Source organism: Argiope bruennichi, chromosome 7, assembly GCF_947563725.1.
Source record: "Argiope bruennichi chromosome 7, qqArgBrue1.1, whole genome shotgun sequence".
NCBI classification, from domain to species: Eukaryota; Metazoa; Arthropoda; class Arachnida; order Araneae; family Araneidae; genus Argiope; species Argiope bruennichi.
In genome coordinates this window covers 87,830,252-87,849,210 of record NC_079157.1, presented here as the reverse complement: position 1 = coordinate 87,849,210, position 18,959 = coordinate 87,830,252, and the positions used below count along the sequence as shown (strand labels likewise).

General features: G+C 30.1%; 2 protein-coding genes across 2 annotated transcripts in view; one reads left to right on the top strand and one right to left on the bottom strand.

Moving 5' to 3' along the window:
• Positions 1-13,457, bottom strand: part of LOC129976583 (protein O-mannosyl-transferase Tmtc3-like) — a 274,929-nt gene extending 261,472 nt beyond the window's left edge. Inside the window, exon 1 of the mRNA XM_056090223.1 lies at positions 13,322-13,457. Coding sequence (XP_055946198.1) covers positions 13,322-13,394 — 73 coding nt within the window. The 5' untranslated portion in view covers positions 13,395-13,457. The remainder of the gene's footprint in view (positions 1-13,321) is intronic.
• Positions 1-18,959, top strand: part of LOC129976590 (uncharacterized) — a 466,684-nt gene that overhangs the window by 207,966 nt on the left and 239,759 nt on the right. The gene's annotated exons all lie outside the window — the stretch shown is intronic.

Genomic DNA, 18,959 nt, shown 5'->3' with positions numbered 1-18,959 from the left:
ATTTTAATCTACCCAGAGTTCAAAAAATATATTTTCGGAAAATATAACTCAAAAACGCGTTGAGCTAGACGGATGAGATTTGTTGTACGATCTTCATACCAAAATTATAGATTTCTATCGAATTTTGAGCAAACTCCTCTCAGAGAAAGTCTGTCTCTCCGGCTATTTGAATGCAAGTTAACACGATAATTATAAAACATAGAGAGCAAGATAAATAAAATTCCATACACAGATTTAATATCTATAGGCTAGATATCAATCGAATTTTGTGCCAAACCCAAGAAGGGATAGACCAGCTGCCTGTCTGTAATTTAGAAACATGCAAACACAATAACTCAATGACAAATATACCAAATTTGTTGTACGGTCTTTATACCAAAATTATAGATTTCTATCGAATTTTGAGCAAACTCCTCTCAGAGAAAGTCTGTCTGACCGGCTGTTTGAATGCAAGTTAACACGATAATTATAAAACATAGAGAGCAAGATAAATAAAATTCCATACACAGATTTAATATCTATAGGCTAGATATCAATCGAATTTTGTGCCAAACCCAAGAAGGGATAGACCAGCTGCCTGTCTGTAATTTAGAAACATGCAAACACAATAACTCAATGACAAATATACCAAATTTGTTGTACGGTCTTTATACCAAAATTATAGATTTCTATCGAATTTTGAGCAAACTCCTCTCAGAGAAAGTCTGTCTCTCCGGCTATTTGAATGCAAGTTAACACGATAATTATAAAACATAGAGAGCAAGATAAATAAAATTCCATACACAGATTTAATATCTATAGGCTAGATATCAATCGAATTTTGTGCCAAACCCAAGAAGGGATAGACCAGCTGCCTGTCTGTAATTTAGAAACATGCAAACACAATAACTCAATGACAAATATACCAAATTTGTTGTACGGTCTTTATACCAAAATTATAGATTTCTATCGAATTTTGAGCAAACTCCTCTCAGAGAAAGTCTGTCTCTCCGGCTATTTGAATGCAAGTTAACACGATAATTATAAAACATAGAGAGCAAGATAAATAAAATTCCATACACAGATTTAATATCTATAGGCTAGATATCAATCGAATTTTGTGCCAAACCCAAGAAGGGATAGACCAGCTGCCTGTCTGTAATTTAGAAACATGCAAACACAATAACTCAATGACAAATATACCAAATTTGTTGTACGGTCTTTATACCAAAATTATAGATTTCTATCGAATTTTGAGCAAACTCCTCTCAGAGAAAGTCTGTCTGACCGGCTGTTTGAATGCAAGTTAACACGATAATTATAAAACATAGAGAGCAAGATAAATAAAATTCCATACACAGATTTAATATCTATAGGCTAGATATCAATCGAATTTTGTGCCAAACCCAAGAAGGGATAGACCAGCTGCCTGTCTGTAATTTAGAAACATGCAAACACAATAACTCAATGACAAATATACCAAATTTGTTGTACGGTCTTTATACCAAAATTATAGATTTCTATCGAATTTTGAGCAAACTCCTCTCAGAGAAAGTCTGTCTCTCCGGCTATTTGAATGCAAGTTAACACGATAATTATAAAACATAGAGAGCAAGATAAATAAAATTCCATACACAGATTTAATATCTATAGGCTAGATATCAATCGAATTTTGTGCCAAACCCAAGAAGGGATAGACCAGCTGCCTGTCTGTAATTTAGAAACATGCAAACACAATAACTCAATGACAAATATACCAAATTTGTTGTACGGTCTTTATACCAAAATTATAGATTTCTATCGAATTTTGAGCAAACTCCTCTCAGAGAAAGTCTGTCTGACCGGCTGTTTGAATGCAAGTTAACACGGTAATTATAAAACATAGCAAGATAAATAAAATTCCATACACAGATTTAATATCTATAGGCAATCGAATTTTGTGTCAAACCCAAGAAGGGATAGACCAGCTGCCTGTCTGTACTTTAGAAACATGCAAACACAGTAACTCAATGACAAATATACCAAATTTGTTGTACGGTCTTTATACCAAAATTATAGATTTCTATCGAATTTTGAGCAAACTCCTCTCAGAGAAAGTCCGTCTGTCCGGCTGTTTGAATGCAAGTTAACACGGTAATTATAAAACATAGCAAGATAAATAAAATTCCATACACAGATTTAATATCTATAGGCAATCGAATTTTGTGTCAAACCCAAGAAGGGATAGACCAGCTGCCTGTCTGTACTTTAGAAACATGCAAACACAGTAACTCAATGACAAATATACCAAATTTGTTGTACGGTCTTTATACCAAAATTATAGATTTCTATCGAATTTTGAGCAAACTCCTCTCAGAGAAAGTCTGTCTGACCGGCTGTTTGAATGCAAGTTAACACGGTAATTATAAAACATAGCAAGATAAATAAAATTCCATACACAGATTTAATATCTATAGGCAATCGAATTTTGTGTCAAACCCAAGAAGGGATAGACCAGCTGCCTGTCTGTACTTTAGAAACATGCAAACACAGTAACTCAATGACAAATGTACCAAATTTGTTGTACGGTCTTTATACCAAAATTATAGATTTCTATCGAATTTTGAGCAAACTCCTCGCAGAGAAAGTCCGTCTGTCCGGCTGTTTGAATGCAAGTTAACACGGTAATTATAAAACATAGCAAGATAAATAAAATTCCATACACAGATTTAATATCTATAGGCAATCGAATTTTGTGTCAAACCCAAGAAGGGATAGACCAGCTGCCTGTCTGTACTTTAGAAACATTCAAACACAGTAACTCAATGACAAATATACCAAATTTGTTGTACGGTCTTTATACCAAAATTATAGATTTCTATCGAATTTTGAGCAAACTCCTCTCAGAGAAAGTCTGCCTGTCCGGCTGTTTGAATGCAAGTTAACACGGTAATTATAAAACATAGCAAGATAAATAAAATTCCATACACAGATTTAATATCTATAGGCAATCGAATTTTGTGTCAAACCCAAGAAGGGATAGACCAGCTGCCTGTCTGTACTTTAGAAACATGCAAACACAATAACTTAATGACAAATATACCAAATTTGTTGTACGGTCTTTATACCAAAATTATAGATTTCCATCGAATTTTGAGCAAACTCCTCTCAGAGAAAGTCTGCCTGTCCGGCTGTTTGAATGCAAGTTAACACGGTAATTATAAAACATAGCAAGATAAATAAAATTCCATACACAGATTTAATATCTATAGGCAATCGAATTTTGTGCCAAACCCAAGAAGGGATAGACCAGCTGCCGGTCTGTACTTTAGAAACATGCAAACACAATAACCCAATGACAAATATACCAAGTTTATTACGGGTTTGGCATCTGGTTTTCATTTTTTTTCTACAATATTTCTCGATAAATTTCATTGTCTGTGACACAATAAGATTATTAAAATTAGGACCTTATAATGGGCATTGCTGCAAAGTGTATTGCCAATAATCTGCTTTCGTGATATTAGTGTATTAAGAGCCCAAAAATGGTAAGAAGCACTAATTTAGCTAGTTGATTTTACCTCTGACCAACGACACTCCTTAATCCGCTATGATTGCACCTTTGCATTTGTGAGATTATTCTGTGCGCTGGTTTAGATTTCGAATGTCGGGGTGCGTCTGAATTCAGTATTTGTCGACGAAAGGCGATAAAATCATCTGGAGCACGTTCTTCGAGGAGAGCAGGGCGTTAAAAATGCAAAGGATCTGCTCACTCCCTCGCTCGTTCTTTGGAGAAGTGCCAGGAAGCGGCCGCTCCTTTGATGCTCTCGGGTTTCGCCGCCCCTTCTTCTAGAGATTCGGAAAAGAAGATCGTTTGCTACATTCGAAAGAACTCTTGACAGCAGTTTCTAGGAATGTTGAAGCGTCAAAGGTATCGAGATAAGATGCTTAAATTTTGTAGCAGAAATCCGGTTGTTATCTTTTTCCAGGACACAGCTTTTTCGAATAAAGTAAGCTGGATTCATGGGATTTCTAGACTGAAGGGGATTCTACATTTCTTTTTTATTGACCCAAACGAGAAAATAATTTTAAAATATATTTTTAATTTATGTTTTTATTAGTGAACAAAAATGCAAAATATGATTTTTTATCACATATCGTCATGTCAAAACAAAAATCGCAAAAGCTTATAAAATTGATTATAAATATTTTTAAATATATTGGAAATTTAATCACATCTAAAATAAATATTAATCTCTAATGAAGATTCTTTCTTCTGATATTCACTACGCAATATTTTCTTATTTTTCTTGTTCTCAGCGCTTTATGTTCGAAGATTTTTATTCAGACCACTAGATGTTTCATGCGAAGAGACAGTAGCAGTCCCCTATGTTAATGCAGGTTTATTCTTAGATCGTATAAAACTGCGAGAATTTGAATAGGAAATCTTGAAGTACCCACCATACAGCCCAGACCTAGCACCTTCAGATTTTTACCTATCTGTATTGATAAAGGAGTTTTTCCGACAGTCAGAAGTTTTATTTTGAAGACGACTTAAAGCAGACCGACTATGAGTCCAGGATTTTTTAACTGAACCTGTTCTGGGACAAATGCCTGAACAAGAAAGGCAGTCATGCTGAGAAATAAATTGATAATACTCTCATTTCAGTCTCATAATGTCGTCTGTTGAATTTTTGATTATCAAGCTGAAGATACTTGCATTTTTATTGATACTTTTTCTTAAGAAAATTATTTCCTACGATCTAGTATATTGATAAATTTTTGGCTTTTAAAAGACATCATTTTTTTCTATTTCTTTAGTTTGTAATGTATTTCATAATTTATTTTTATAAATTCTATGGGTTCTTCATTCTTTTCAAACTCAAACTTGTACGAAATCAACTTTTAGTTAAAAGCAATCGATTGAATAGCAATTTAGTTCTAAAGCGTTAAAATTGTATATTGACATTATGAAGCCACATCCATATAGAATTTCAGAAATAAGAAATGGAGAAATCTATCCAAAATATATTTACAAGTCAAGTTCAATAAAAGTATAAGGAAACGTGCTTGGACTCAGATATCGCAGGGAATACTGACAATTACTCAGAAAATGCTGAAAATTACTCAGAATACTAAAAATTCTGTATTGTCAATATTCCTGTTCAGAATTCAATATTGACAATATACTTGCTTTAAATTCAATAGTGCTCGTTTCTGAAATTCATTTGAAAGTAGGTATTACGCATATTAAACCATTCTAGAGTGGGAGTTTTGAGAAGCGTCTGTGGTCTGTTGAGGTCAAACTTCCTTCCGCTGGTGTGGTGCGGAAGATGAGGGAGGGTGTGCCAGTTCAAGTGCCATCCTCGTCATCTGACAGTGGTTCAAAGTTACGAGGTCCGCTTCAAAATAGCCTTAGTGTTACTTTAAAATGGTACGTTAATATAATTGAACTGAACTTATCTTGAGAAACGGCTGCTAGCTTAGATGTTCATCTGAGGGTGGTTTAACATTATCCAAAAGTCTAACCCAAAATATTCACCATGCTATTTCAAATACGAGACGTAAATGCAACGGAATTAAAATGAAGTAATTTCGATTTTCGGAAAATAAATCAGATATGTGGGCTAGATTCATGCTATGTCTTTCGGCATATGTAAAATTTACTACACGTTGAGAAGTTGAAGAATTTTAGGGAGTCGAGTCTAGTTACTATCTGCTCAAATTTCAAAGTTACGATTTGATTGGTTGTTCTATGTTTTTAAGGTGCGAGAGTCAGGCTTTGCTATACTTGCTCCATACTTATTGTTGAAATAGATAGAGCTGATAAAACGCATGGTAATTTTTTAAAAGATAAAACATATTTTAAATTGGAACTGACACAAAAAATACCAGCGAAGCTATCTTTCCGAACATTTCTCGCATACTCTCTAATAAAAGTCTTATTTCCCTCTCGTCCCCGCCCCCCGGTATAGACACAAATGGAACACCAATAGTCACCTGGTGTGGAATTAGCGAACCATAGTCACAGGGATATCGATCTTTACATTGCACTAACATCTACACTGAATACATCGCGTGATCTTTGGAGATTAATTCCTATCATGCGGTTAATACACAAGTACTCGAAAATCAAATTTGTATCTTGAACATTGATTTAAATCGATTGAGAAAAAGAATTTTAAGTGAAACTACAGTTATAGTCATAAGATGAGATATCAAATTTCATTCAAGTACAGCCCAACAGATCGTCAACCCACTGATAGAGTTGTTTCAAAATTGATATGAATGTACAGCCAGACAGACGGACTGCTTAGAAATGCACTTAGTGAAAAGAATTGATGATGATGTGTCCGCGTTGCCACGGAAAGGGGGTGCAGTAGCTTCTGAGGGTAAAGACCCCTGAGAACCCGAGGGCAGAAATCTGGCTTATAGCTCATGAAAAACTCACACACATTCGCTTGCACAACCCCTTTTTACAAGAGGGGGGGACATTCACACACCTCACAGATAGAGCACAGATGAAGAACAACCATGCCCGAACCGGGACCCGAAAGCAGGACACCCAGATCACGAGGAAGACGCGCTACCACTATGCCAGGACTCCGGCAGTGAAAAGAATTTAATAAAATATTTATACATTTGGTCATAAATCCACAGGCTAAATTTCAGCCGTCTAGCTCGAGGCTTTTTGAGCAATCGTGTTCATATACAGACAGACATAATCCTAAATATATATTTTTTCAAATTCACTGACGTCTGAAACACCGAGATTCGTCGAAATTTAGAGTTTGAATTTTTTGACAATTACAATACTTTCTTTGTATATTGTATATAAAAAGCTTGTGTTGTGACTTATGGATTTTTGCACGCCCGCTGACAGTTATCTGTCAGCGATTTAAGCCGAGAGAGCGTCTGTTGTTTTTTCAGCAGCGCCAGCTAGGGCCAAGAGTACGACTTAGGTACTTCATGTGACACATTCGCTTACCCCTTTTTATAGGGGGCACATTCACACACCTCACAGGCAGAACACAGAAGAGCAACCATGCCTGAACCGGGACTCGAAGATCACGAATAAGAAGCGTTACACCGACATATACAAGCCAAGACACCGGCATATAAAGAAAGATAAAAAGTGACACTGAAATCCATGACAAGTAAATAATATATGAATTAACAAAATGACCTGATCCATCGAAAAAGGCTAAAATACAGCTTCAAGACGAGAATTAAAAATACAAACTGCAGCTTTCGACAATTTTTGAAATTTTAAAATTACATAAATTAAATACTATTATATTGCTCTTTGGAATTATTGCTCTTTGGAATAAAGAAGTGGTTTCCCATATTTTTCTAAATGAAATCTACCATGATCCTTAATCTTATTTGTTCCTGAAATTTGAATTGTTTTGATGCTAGAATCAAACTCTTTAAGAAAATGTTTTCAGCGTTTTAAAAATCTCAGATACCAGTTGAAAGAATACATATCGAAATAAATTTAATCTAATTGAATTGAATTAAAAGCTCGAACTATAAAATTTCTAAAACTATCAAGGAAGAATATCCGGGAAAATTAAATATAATTTATTAATACATTTTTTCAATTTATATTCTCCCCTCCCCCTTTAATTTAATTTTTCGGCTGATATCTTCTATAAATTGTTTTCTATCATTTATTATTTCACAAATAATGTTTATAATTTCAGTCGTTTATAATGTCACAAATTTTTTCTTTTATTCTAATACTTCATAAATACATTTTTATTTCTAACTCTGACTTTTTTTACATTACATTTTAAACTGATATAGAATTACCGGATTTTAATTAAACCTTAACAAGAATTTATTTCTTCCTACAGTAGAATAGTGCTATTATCTCTTATTTTTGTTTTAAAATACATCCTTTAAAATTATGCACCAGATATTGAACAATTTTTTATTAATAGTTCATTTAGAGCATTTATTCTTTTTTAAAACTTATTTAAATCCTTAATTCTCTTTAGTAATTTATTTAACTATTTTGTTAGTTATAGTTAACTCCTTTTCACAAGGGAACTTAGTTAATTCGAAACTTTTAATTTGGATCCATCTCATTCTTGTTCAGGTGTCTCAAGTAACAATGTTAAAATGTTGGATCTAATTTGTGTTAATTTAATTTAATTAGTTAAAGCGAAAGTGAAATGAAAAATTACTGGAAATACTTTTTACTTCCGGATTGCTTTGGTTAGTTAATTACGCCCACGCATTGTGTCTTCTGTTGATTAAGCATTGTGTCTTGATTTCGAAACAATTCTAAAGCCTTTAGTTTGCTAAAGAACCTTACTGCTGAACAATATAGCTAATCAATCTCTATCTCTATTACTAATAACGATGAATGTACGTGTGGCTATGTTTAAGTGTTAGTACTCTACTGACCAGATCGTTTGACCTAGAATAACCACACTTGGGCATGTATATTTTAGAGGTTAGAAATGTAGATCTTGGAGACATTTTTTTTCCATTTTTAATTACAATTTTAATTTAAAAAAAATTAAGCTTAAGGAATTTTTACGATAATTCCCGAAAATATTATTTCATAAAAATAACTTTTTCATCGTTTTAAAATTCCAAAACATCGTCTTTTAATGATAGAAATTTAATAATGATGCAAAATTTCTCATTTTGAGGAAATTTTATTTTTTAATTTTTTTTTTCCAAATTTCCGCAGTATATTTTATTGTTGATTTTAATTCAAATCCTCGTCATTGTTTTATTAAATGATGACAGACGAAATGAAGATGAAAATTATGATTCACAATTGAAGATGAATATTATAATTAGATGTTAGACGTATATATGTGTCAATTAAAAAAGTAGTACTTGGGGGACTTAAAAAATATATTTAATTTTTCATTGTCGCAAGCTAAGGAAAAAGATTCTATTGAATATCTGTGCAGTTTACAAGTCTAATAACAAGTGAATTGCACTACGCAAAAATGCAGAGAGGCTGACAATAGTACTTTTAATAGTGATATACTGTCATGGGACATATCTTCGTTAGGGAAGTTTAAACGCTCAATGAACATCCCATCTTGGGCAACTCAGATATGAAGATGAGAAGATTCCGCCTCCGTGGTTGGTTTTCGCCATCCTAGGGGATACAAAGATGATGTGGGATCGACTACACCCTACCGATGACGGAATATACTTCCCAAGGGAAGGATTGTACCGTAGCCGTTGATGGCCCTTACGACTCAAACTAGGCCGGGATAGCCTGGTTGGTAGAGCATCGGATTCGCGTCCCTTAGGTTGCGAGTTCGAACCCCGCCGGCCGAAGATTCCCCGCTTATTTGGTGGCTGACGCGCGTTAAATCTGTTGTGGTCAAAAAGTCCTCCATGTCGAGAGTAATACCACTGGGGGTACTGGATCAGGGGTGATCGTTCTCTGATTCAGGTCTAAATTACGATCTGTGGTTGAGTGAATGAAGTCCGCCCCGTAAAAAGGGGTTGTGATGTGTGTGTAGTTAAGTCGTTCTCTTGGCCCTTGATGGCGCTGCTATAGAAACAAGAGGTGCTCCCCCTCAGGCTTAAATCGGCTGTCTTCGAACAGCGGGCTTGTCCATGGCAAGTGCCATAAGAAACAACAACAACAGCAACGACTCAAACTTAATACCCGCCAGTGCTCTTGGAATGCCACAAAAAAGTTAATTGAAAATCAAACACTGTTATACAAATATTAAGCTGCAATGTGCAGATTTCATCTTGTTAAATTTCTTGATGGATTTGATTCAAAATTTGAAAAATCTACATTTAGATATTAATTCTATCTGTTAAATTTTATCAATATAATTCTTAAAGTTTTGTTGTCATCATGCTCACAAATAACTGGACAGCTTGAATGAGAAAAATGCTTAAAATTAAATTAATTTTTAAAAAATAAAAATTAAATTAAATTTTGAAAAAAAAACCGCTTTGAGGCATATTTGTACTTTTCAAAGTACATCTATGCCAAATTTAATTTTTCTAGATTTAAATATTTGTCTTATAGAACGCAAAGACATACACACACTGAGAAACACGCAAATTCATCTTTACTTCTAAAAGTAGTCTAGACTACTGAGACAGGTTCTAACAATGTCTGAGTTATAGATAACAAACGGAAATTGAAATAGAAAATCTCATTCTCATAGCTAAGTACTGAAGAAATAAGAAATAGTATATTTTTCTCTTTATAAATAAATATTTAATTATATTAAAAGATTTTTTTCCTTAGAGTGGAATCTCTTCTATCCATAATGCTCACGAACACTTAAATCAAAACTAAAATCGATTTGGAACAAATAATAATCCACTAACAAAACAATATAAAATAATAAAGAGTGCAAGGCTTATCTCATTACTATATAACTAAAAACAATGTCGATAAAACGTGCAGTTCATGATCCCACAATTTATTTTTACACATGCTTAGTTTTTATTCGCACACTGATAAATCAGTCAATTTAAATGCCATAAACCTGTATTAATTACTAGACGCAAAAGCAGAAATTATAATTTCGCATCCGATAATGACTCAGCATATGGATATTTTTAATTCCACTTCGCGTTACAGACTACGGTGGGCAATTCTATAGTAGAGATTAGCAAATATATTTATAACCACAGTCACAAAAATAGACAAATATTTTCTGGGCAACCACACGGAATGTTAGAATAACTTCGCATATTAAGATTCCATCCTTGATCAGACAGTAATTTATAGTTTTTGTTTAAAAGCCATAAGACAAATTTCAATCTATCTCAGATATAGAAATGAAACCAAAAATATAGGTAAAAACCTAAATTCAATATAAGTTTACAATTTTAGAGCTAAGCGAACAAAATTTTATTTGTCTAGATTTTTACGTTTTTCATTTGCCGTGTACGTAGTCAAACAGAAGAAAATGAGAATTAGTTTCTTGATTCTGCGGGATTTAAATCATAAAGATTAATCCATATCTCGAGCTTGATATTTAAATATTATGGCCCTCTCATTATTACAAAAACTAATCAAATTAAATTAAATCTTTAGTAAAATCAATTATATTTTATATGATTACAGTTAAATATATTTTCAAAAATACTATATCTGATACCGTAAGGGTTTGAAATTTTATTTTAATAGAAAAGATATTTATTTCCTATATTCTTAGCATATTCTTTTCTGGAATGAGGCGAAATTTCTAATTATAATACATTTTTTTTATCTTCATGATATTTTAAAGTTACTATAAAATTAGCTAAAAGAATTGTACACTTTAAAACTATTAATAAAATTATCTATTAATAATGTATTTATATTCAAGAATTGAGTAAATGCACAATATTCGTTAGATTCCTAAAAGTATTCATTTAGATTCGTACAAATTAATAATCAGTAATTAAAACAACGAAAAGTATTATTGTGAAATATTCTAAAAACTTTATAAAAATTAAAAAACTAAAAAATCGAAATTTAAAGCGGTATATATATATATATATGGATATTCTGTCACAGTTTTTCATCGATATTACTGAGGAAAATCATTAAAATTTAGATCAATCCTTTAACTGGAAATTCTAACACAACACGAACAATTATTTCGTAGTGAGCACCTACTATCCAAGATTTAACAACTGGTCAAAATTTACAACATTATGCCAATAAACGATCAATGTAGAATGTTTTAGCCGATTTATTTTATTAAATATGTTTTTGCATCATATTCACAAATTGTTATTTACAAATAATATGATTATAAGCATTAATGTGCTAATACTTATAAATATTATGTTTCGCTATATTTTTTTTTCAAAGATTTGCTCATTTTTAAATTCCTTAATATTACAACCTATTCTGATTTATTTTTGTATCATTTCCATATTTCTTTTTGAATTCAATATTTAATAATGTAATATTATAATGAGGTAAACTATTTGCTAGCTCTATTTTTTTGAGTTAATTAAGAAATTTTACTGATTCAATTAATGACCTTATTCAATTAATATTTATTAAAAAAATAATTTAAAATTCACGATTTTATTTATTTTCAAGCATTTTCTCCCCTTATTTAATGAACTTAAAGCACGTATATTGAAAAGTAAAGATAAAAAAATCATACAGTAAGGATAATTAAAATATTAACAAAAATAATTCACCTAAGATTAAATTCAGAAAATAAATAAACACAAAAATTAATTAAAGTTACATCAAAACCAAATTATCACTCCAAAGTAAGATCAACAATAAAAATAGGACGTTTGCTTCTGTTAAGAAAGCTTGTTTTGTTTGTTAAAGGTGATGATTCATAGAATTAACTATATTCAACATTTCGTAAAATTAACATTTATGTCTATGGTAATATAGTGGATTAACTGATTTGAATGTTCTTAATTCTAATTTTTCTGTAATTCGCATGTTTTCTCCATTGAATTTTTGTTTCTAAACATAACATGATAAAATTAACATATCAGTTTATAATTCAAATTTATTTTTTCCGAAATTATTTAAATTCAAGATTAAAAAATATAAAAATCGTTTTTATGAAATACATTCGAATATAGTTTATTTGTTAATTGTATGTAAATAACTTTTAATGGTTTTATTTCATTAAACAACTTTATTACTGTTCAATTATTCAATCAGAAAAGTAATAAAAATATTTTTTTTTTCAAAAAAATTGAGCATATTAAATATTAATTGCTTATTTTTATGTCTAATTATATAGTTGTTGTATTCAATCTACTGTATATTTTTCTTTTTAATAATCTTTCTGATTATTTATTAAAAATTTAAATTCTAAAATAGTCAAAGAATATTCAATTACGGTTTCTTTGATCTACCGCGATTATTTACGATTTATTTAATAAATTTGAAAAAAATAATTGAAGAAGTAAAACAAATTTTATCTGCCATTTTTTTTGTTAAAAAAATTATCGTTTTCTCTAGAATTATTTATTTTTATACAACATTTCTTTATTCGAATTTTTACTGTGATTTTTTTCAACTTCGAGTTAGCTAACTTCTACAATATAATAATTTTTCATAATTTATCGAACTAATAAATTTTCAGTGCATCAAATTGCTTTTAACATTCCAATCTTATGTTTTTACAATTACTTTAAGATTCTATGTAAACTGATTCTATAAGCTTTCTTTTTGTTCCACTATAAAACATATTGTTCTATAAAAGGTAAAAAATTTTTGCTTATTCACCAAACGATAGTCTGCTTATAACCAAACGATAAAATATGTTATTCCATAACATAATATTTTTCATTCATTTGGCATTTTATAAAGCATATTCTACATTAATATCGTTGATGATTGATAAATTTTGGAGCCAATATTATTTTGTACACTTACCCCGGTTTCCGAGTCGGGTTTCAGTCTTTGACTGTAAGCCGAAACTACGGATTCTCATCCTCACAGATCGCATCCAAAAAGCAAGAGAAGTGATTTGCTAGAAAGTCGGAGCGAAACATGGAACTGAATGACGAAGCTGCAGGTTTTTAAATCCGTTCTCTCAGCCGCTACACTTCGCTTTCCTGCGCGACACACAGCTGACGTACATCACACTCAGCGACATCTAGCGGCAGAAATCGCAGAAAATCGGTCAGAGGTAGTAGGTATTTCCTGCTCAATTGATCTTCTGATAGCAGCGAGTTAAGCATCAATTATACTCGCATCTCTTCAAACGTTAAGATATTTCCGTTAAATAATAGAATAATCACTGTATTTTACACATCATATAGGAATTTCAAAGTGTCTATTATATTTATTAATTGTTTTTTGAATTAATTTTAGATTTTAATAGTTTTGATTTCTTGTATACGAAAGAATAAAGAAAGCTAGTTAAATATACGATTTCATGATTCTTAATGAAATCAAGACTGTAATTTTTTAATGGTGTTAATTTTTTGTACGGTGTGAAACCGATAATTAAAAAAATGGAGAGAATTAGATGAAATTGCATTTACTGTTTTTAAAATCAGTGTAAAAAAATGTAAACAAAAATCGCTAATGTGAAAAGGAAATTTTCCAGTATGCACAATTGTCATGCATATATTTATCTTGATTTGCATATTTTTATCATGATGAAAAATATTATCTTGATTTACTTTTATTTACTTGCTTTTAATGTTAGCTTGATTTGCTTGGAGGCCATATATATGAGAATCTGTAGTTTCGGCTTACAATCAAAAACTGAAATTCACTTCGGAAAAAAGGGTAAGTGTGCAATAAAAAAAAAGACTCCAAATTTTATCAAATATTGGCTATATTAACTTAGAATATGCCTTAAAGAAAGATAAAAAATTTTTAAATGTTACATAAAGGAAAAACATTCTTTTCTTTTGATATAATTCACTTTCCGTAATTCCAAATCCAAAGGAAATCATTTGATTTTAATACGGATGTAAATTTTGTAATGTAATGATTTACTTGGGACTTTCCCTTTCTTTTCTTACAAAATTAACCCTTACTAAGGCCGTGGGAAGTATGCTTCCCACCAAATTTATCAATCTTTGTATGAAATTATGTAGGTTGGCATAAATTCTGAAAATTTTGTTTAGAAAGACAGAAACTTAGATGCTTCAGTTTTTTATCTCACACAAAATGATGTGTCTTGATTTGTCACTTCATTATTAATTAACCAAATTAATTAATTAATCAAATTATGTTTATCTAATAAGCTAAATGAATCCCTTTTCTTACTTTAATTTCAATCCTAAAAATATTTTAACATAATATGATTACAAAAAAATGGCCCTTTAAAGGGTTTAATATATATTTGTTCACAGCTATGCTTATTATTTAAAATTATGTTGAACTATAAGAGAAAAAAATTGCTAAACAATCATAGTATTAATAGATAATTATTTATTTACTTTCTGAATTTCAAGATGACATAAAAACCGCATTCTTTGCATAATTTTTATTGTTCTAGATAGTAAACGTAAAAACAAAAGTGATTGTCAATCATTGTAAAAGATCACTTTACATGCTTTATTACTGATAAAGGCAAAAACATATGGATTTACAATGTCAACATTTGTTGCTCCTTATCAGAAGTTTAATATAAACAAAGAATTCCATTTTTTGAAAAATGGCAATTTTTGTTATTACCAAAAGGTTGCTTAGGAGACTATATTTTTTACTGTATTATCGTCAGAGGTGGCTTTGTCCATTAAAGCTGGAGAGGCATGGCCACAACCTACAATTATTTTAAAAGTTAATTTTTTAGTTTTTAATCCTCTTTGGTTATTTTTCCACATTAAGAATTACATGAAAATAATATATATATATATATATTAAAAATGAGAGATAGAAAACGAATCTATAAATAGACATTCTAGCTAGTGCTGCTCGAAGACTAGTTCAGAAAAGCACAATTTTTCTCTTAGTAAGCAGTAGCGGAATACAACTTGTGATTGGCTAGGCCGCTGTGACAGAAGACTAGGTTTTAATCACAGCCAACTGTCAGATGCTTCTTTTTATTTCCTTTCTTCCAGAAAGACTCACCTACACTCTCGATTTATTTTTCTTCTTTTTTTTCCCCTCGCTGAGACACTCACTGAATTAAGATATTTCTATACTATATTTTAAAAAACAGTTCAAGCAATTATGATAAAAAATTTTGAGCTATTTTGGAGTCAAGCTACTTTTCTACTATAATTTTAAACTGTATTATAGAGTATTTTATTTTAACCCTTTCTAGGGCCGTGGGAAGTATGCCTCCCAACAAATTTATCAATCTTTGTATGAAATTTTGTAGGTTGGCATAAGTTCTGACACATTTTTTAGAAAGACAGAGATTTAGATGTTTCAGTTCTTTATATCAATCAAAATGATGTGTCTTAATTTGTTACATAATTATTAATTAATTAATCAAATTAAATTTATATAATAAGCTAAATCAATCTCTTTTCTTATTCTAATTTCAAGCCTAAAAATATTTTAACATAATGTGACTAGAAAAAAAATGGCCCTTTAAAGGGTTAAAGTACATTTTGTAACATTTTTCATTTCTGAAATGACCAGACAGCACTAGTCATCACTGTTTATGATCATTATTGCCAAAGGGGTCTGAATATCTCAACAGAAAAACTAGTGCTGTAAAGTTTCTCTTTAGATGCACGCAACATGTTTTGATCTAGTCATTTAAATATCATGCGTTTTTATTTAAATATCACGCTCTTTGAGGTTTCTACTATTTCGCTTCGTCTTATCGTCTTTCTAGAGATAAACTTTACGTTGTTTAATTTCCAGTTCCCCCCTCCCAAATATTAAAAATTAAATTGGGATTCTTACTAAGAATTCGCTTTTCCATTAGATATTTCTTTTGTTCTTCCTAAGGAATACAGCCACTTTTTAACTGCGTATTAAACACGATTTCAGTAAGTGGAAGAACAGTGGAAGTATGCACTGAAACTGAAGAGGAGAGTTTTCCCGAATTCCTAATTTTTATTACTGTTAATAAGTTTATTTAATAATCGCTTTTATTTTGTAAAGTTGAAATTAACCTATTTCCCTACATTATGATTGGTATAATAGCTTCTATTTGGCTATACATTTCTATTTGGACCCTAATACGCGGAAAAGTATAGTAAAACTAAAGGAGAATTTTTTCGCAATTTTTTACTATTTTCAGTTAATCAATTGATTAATCCTTTAGTCTGTGTGAAATTTTAATTGATTTTCTTCACATTTAATAGCAATCAAGTTTTATCCACATTTTAATTTATATTATACTATCATGCGGAATTATAATCAAAAATTGATGGAGATAGAAGGATTTCTTTTAAAAAACAACTTTTAAAAAGTTGATTGATTAAGCGTTTATATTATGTGCAATTTAAATTAATCTGCAACTCAATTCTAAGGTACTATCAGTTCTTGTCCACACTTCAGAGCCTTTTCATTTTATTGAATATTCAAAATTTGAGAGGAAATAAAATTTCTCATTTTTTATCGTTATTAATAATTTCATTAATTAATCTTATCTGTAATATAAATGGTATAATTTAGAACAGGATTATTATGAAAAAATTTGTTTATATGTATAAATAATGCGAAATAATTTTTTTATAAATAAAAATTCCTTAAATTTTTAATTAATAATAAATTAAATAATTTTTTTGTACTAACGAAGAAAACTTTTTTTCTTTTTGTATAATTAAAATTCATTTGTGGAATTTATATTAATCTATTACCTAACTTTAAGGTATAGTAAAATTTATAGCGGGAATCAATAATCAATTACCTATCCTGAGCCCCAGTTATTTTCTGATCGCATGTTAAAAGCAATATCATTACGTGAATCTCTTCGCAACAAGTTTCAATTTATATTGTCTAAGTGATATGTAATTAAATGCTTTAATTTATATTAAAAGAAATCCTAAAAATATTAATTAAATTTTAGAAACTACATCAAATTATTTTTCTTCTAACGATCTGTCTCTTTATTCTGTACGGAATTAAAATTAAATTATGGAACTTAAATTAATTTATGACATTATATTAAGGTAAAAAAATTAATTAGAGGAATTTAAAAAACTATTACCTTGCTCTAAAATATATTAATTTTCTTGGTCATATGCTAAAAGTACGAATAATGTCATTAAATGGAAGTATACGTTAAAGATGAGGACTAGAGTTTTCTTAATTTTTATATTAATATTAATGAATTCATTGATTAATTTTTTACATTCTGTAACATTTAAATCAATCTATTACCTCGCTTTCATATATAATCGGTTTTGGATCACATATTGAAAATAGCCTCAGCTACTGGAACTATACGCTGATATCAAGAAGGAAAGAATATCACACTTATTATTACTGATAAGTGTATTATTTTATTGCAATGAACAATTTTAGAAAGAACTAGGAATATGTTTTCGAAATTATATTCATAGATAGTTGAATTTTCAGTCACTTGCTAAAAGTTATTATGTAATTAGTCACCGTCAAACTCTGGATGGTGGAGATTTGAAATTTATTATGTATGAAATAATTATAGTTTCAAATTAAATATACGTGCAAATTTTAAATACAAAACTCATTTCAAATAATCTCTGTTTTTTTTCTCTTTCTTCTTCCAAATATTTTCAGCATATGATTACTAAACATAATTCGTAATAAAAATTAATTTCATCTAAATGATGTTTATAAAAAGGATTTTATCTAAATGACGTTTAAACAGATGCTTCAAATATTTTCTTAAAAGTTTTTGTATTTGAAAATGATATTTTTTCTAATTAATTATTTATTTCTTATTTTTCATTTTGTAGTATATGTTACCGAGCAATTTCTTCTGAATGCGTTAAAGAAAAAAATCATTTTGGAACGCAATTAAAATTTAAAGACTTTTCCGTTAGGTATTGCCAGTTTTAATGGTGAACTAACTTTTCTCTGATTTTCATACATCCATAAAAAATAAATAACTTTTATTTCAGTTCCACTAGCGCTCTCTTAAACAAATCTATATTTCCATCTTCATTAGCAATAAGGATGGATGTGTGTTTGCTAATGTTCTGTTGGCTAGACTCTTAGATTAGAATATGAACCTTGGAATTATATTTTACTTTTATTAATTAAAAATTTACGAATTTTGGGCATTTTCAGCGATATAACATATAAATATATATTTATATATTTTTCTACAATCAATTTCTTCCTCCACAAGATAAATACGTACCAAGTTTTGTAGCTAGATATCTAATGTCTTATCTGCGGAACTTCAACACTAACCCTTTCATTATGAGAAGATACACCAATATTTTATATTGACTTATTTGCATTATTGATGACTAGCCGCCATTGACGACCAGCCGGTTCGCCAATCTTAATGCTCGTTAAAATTTTAATAATTAAATATTTTATGTAATTGCTAATTTAATAGCTTCTTCATCAAACTATTTTAAAACTTCAAATTTTGATAGTCATATAATTGACTCATAATATTATAAAGGTCTTCAGTCATAATGTAATATGTATCTCT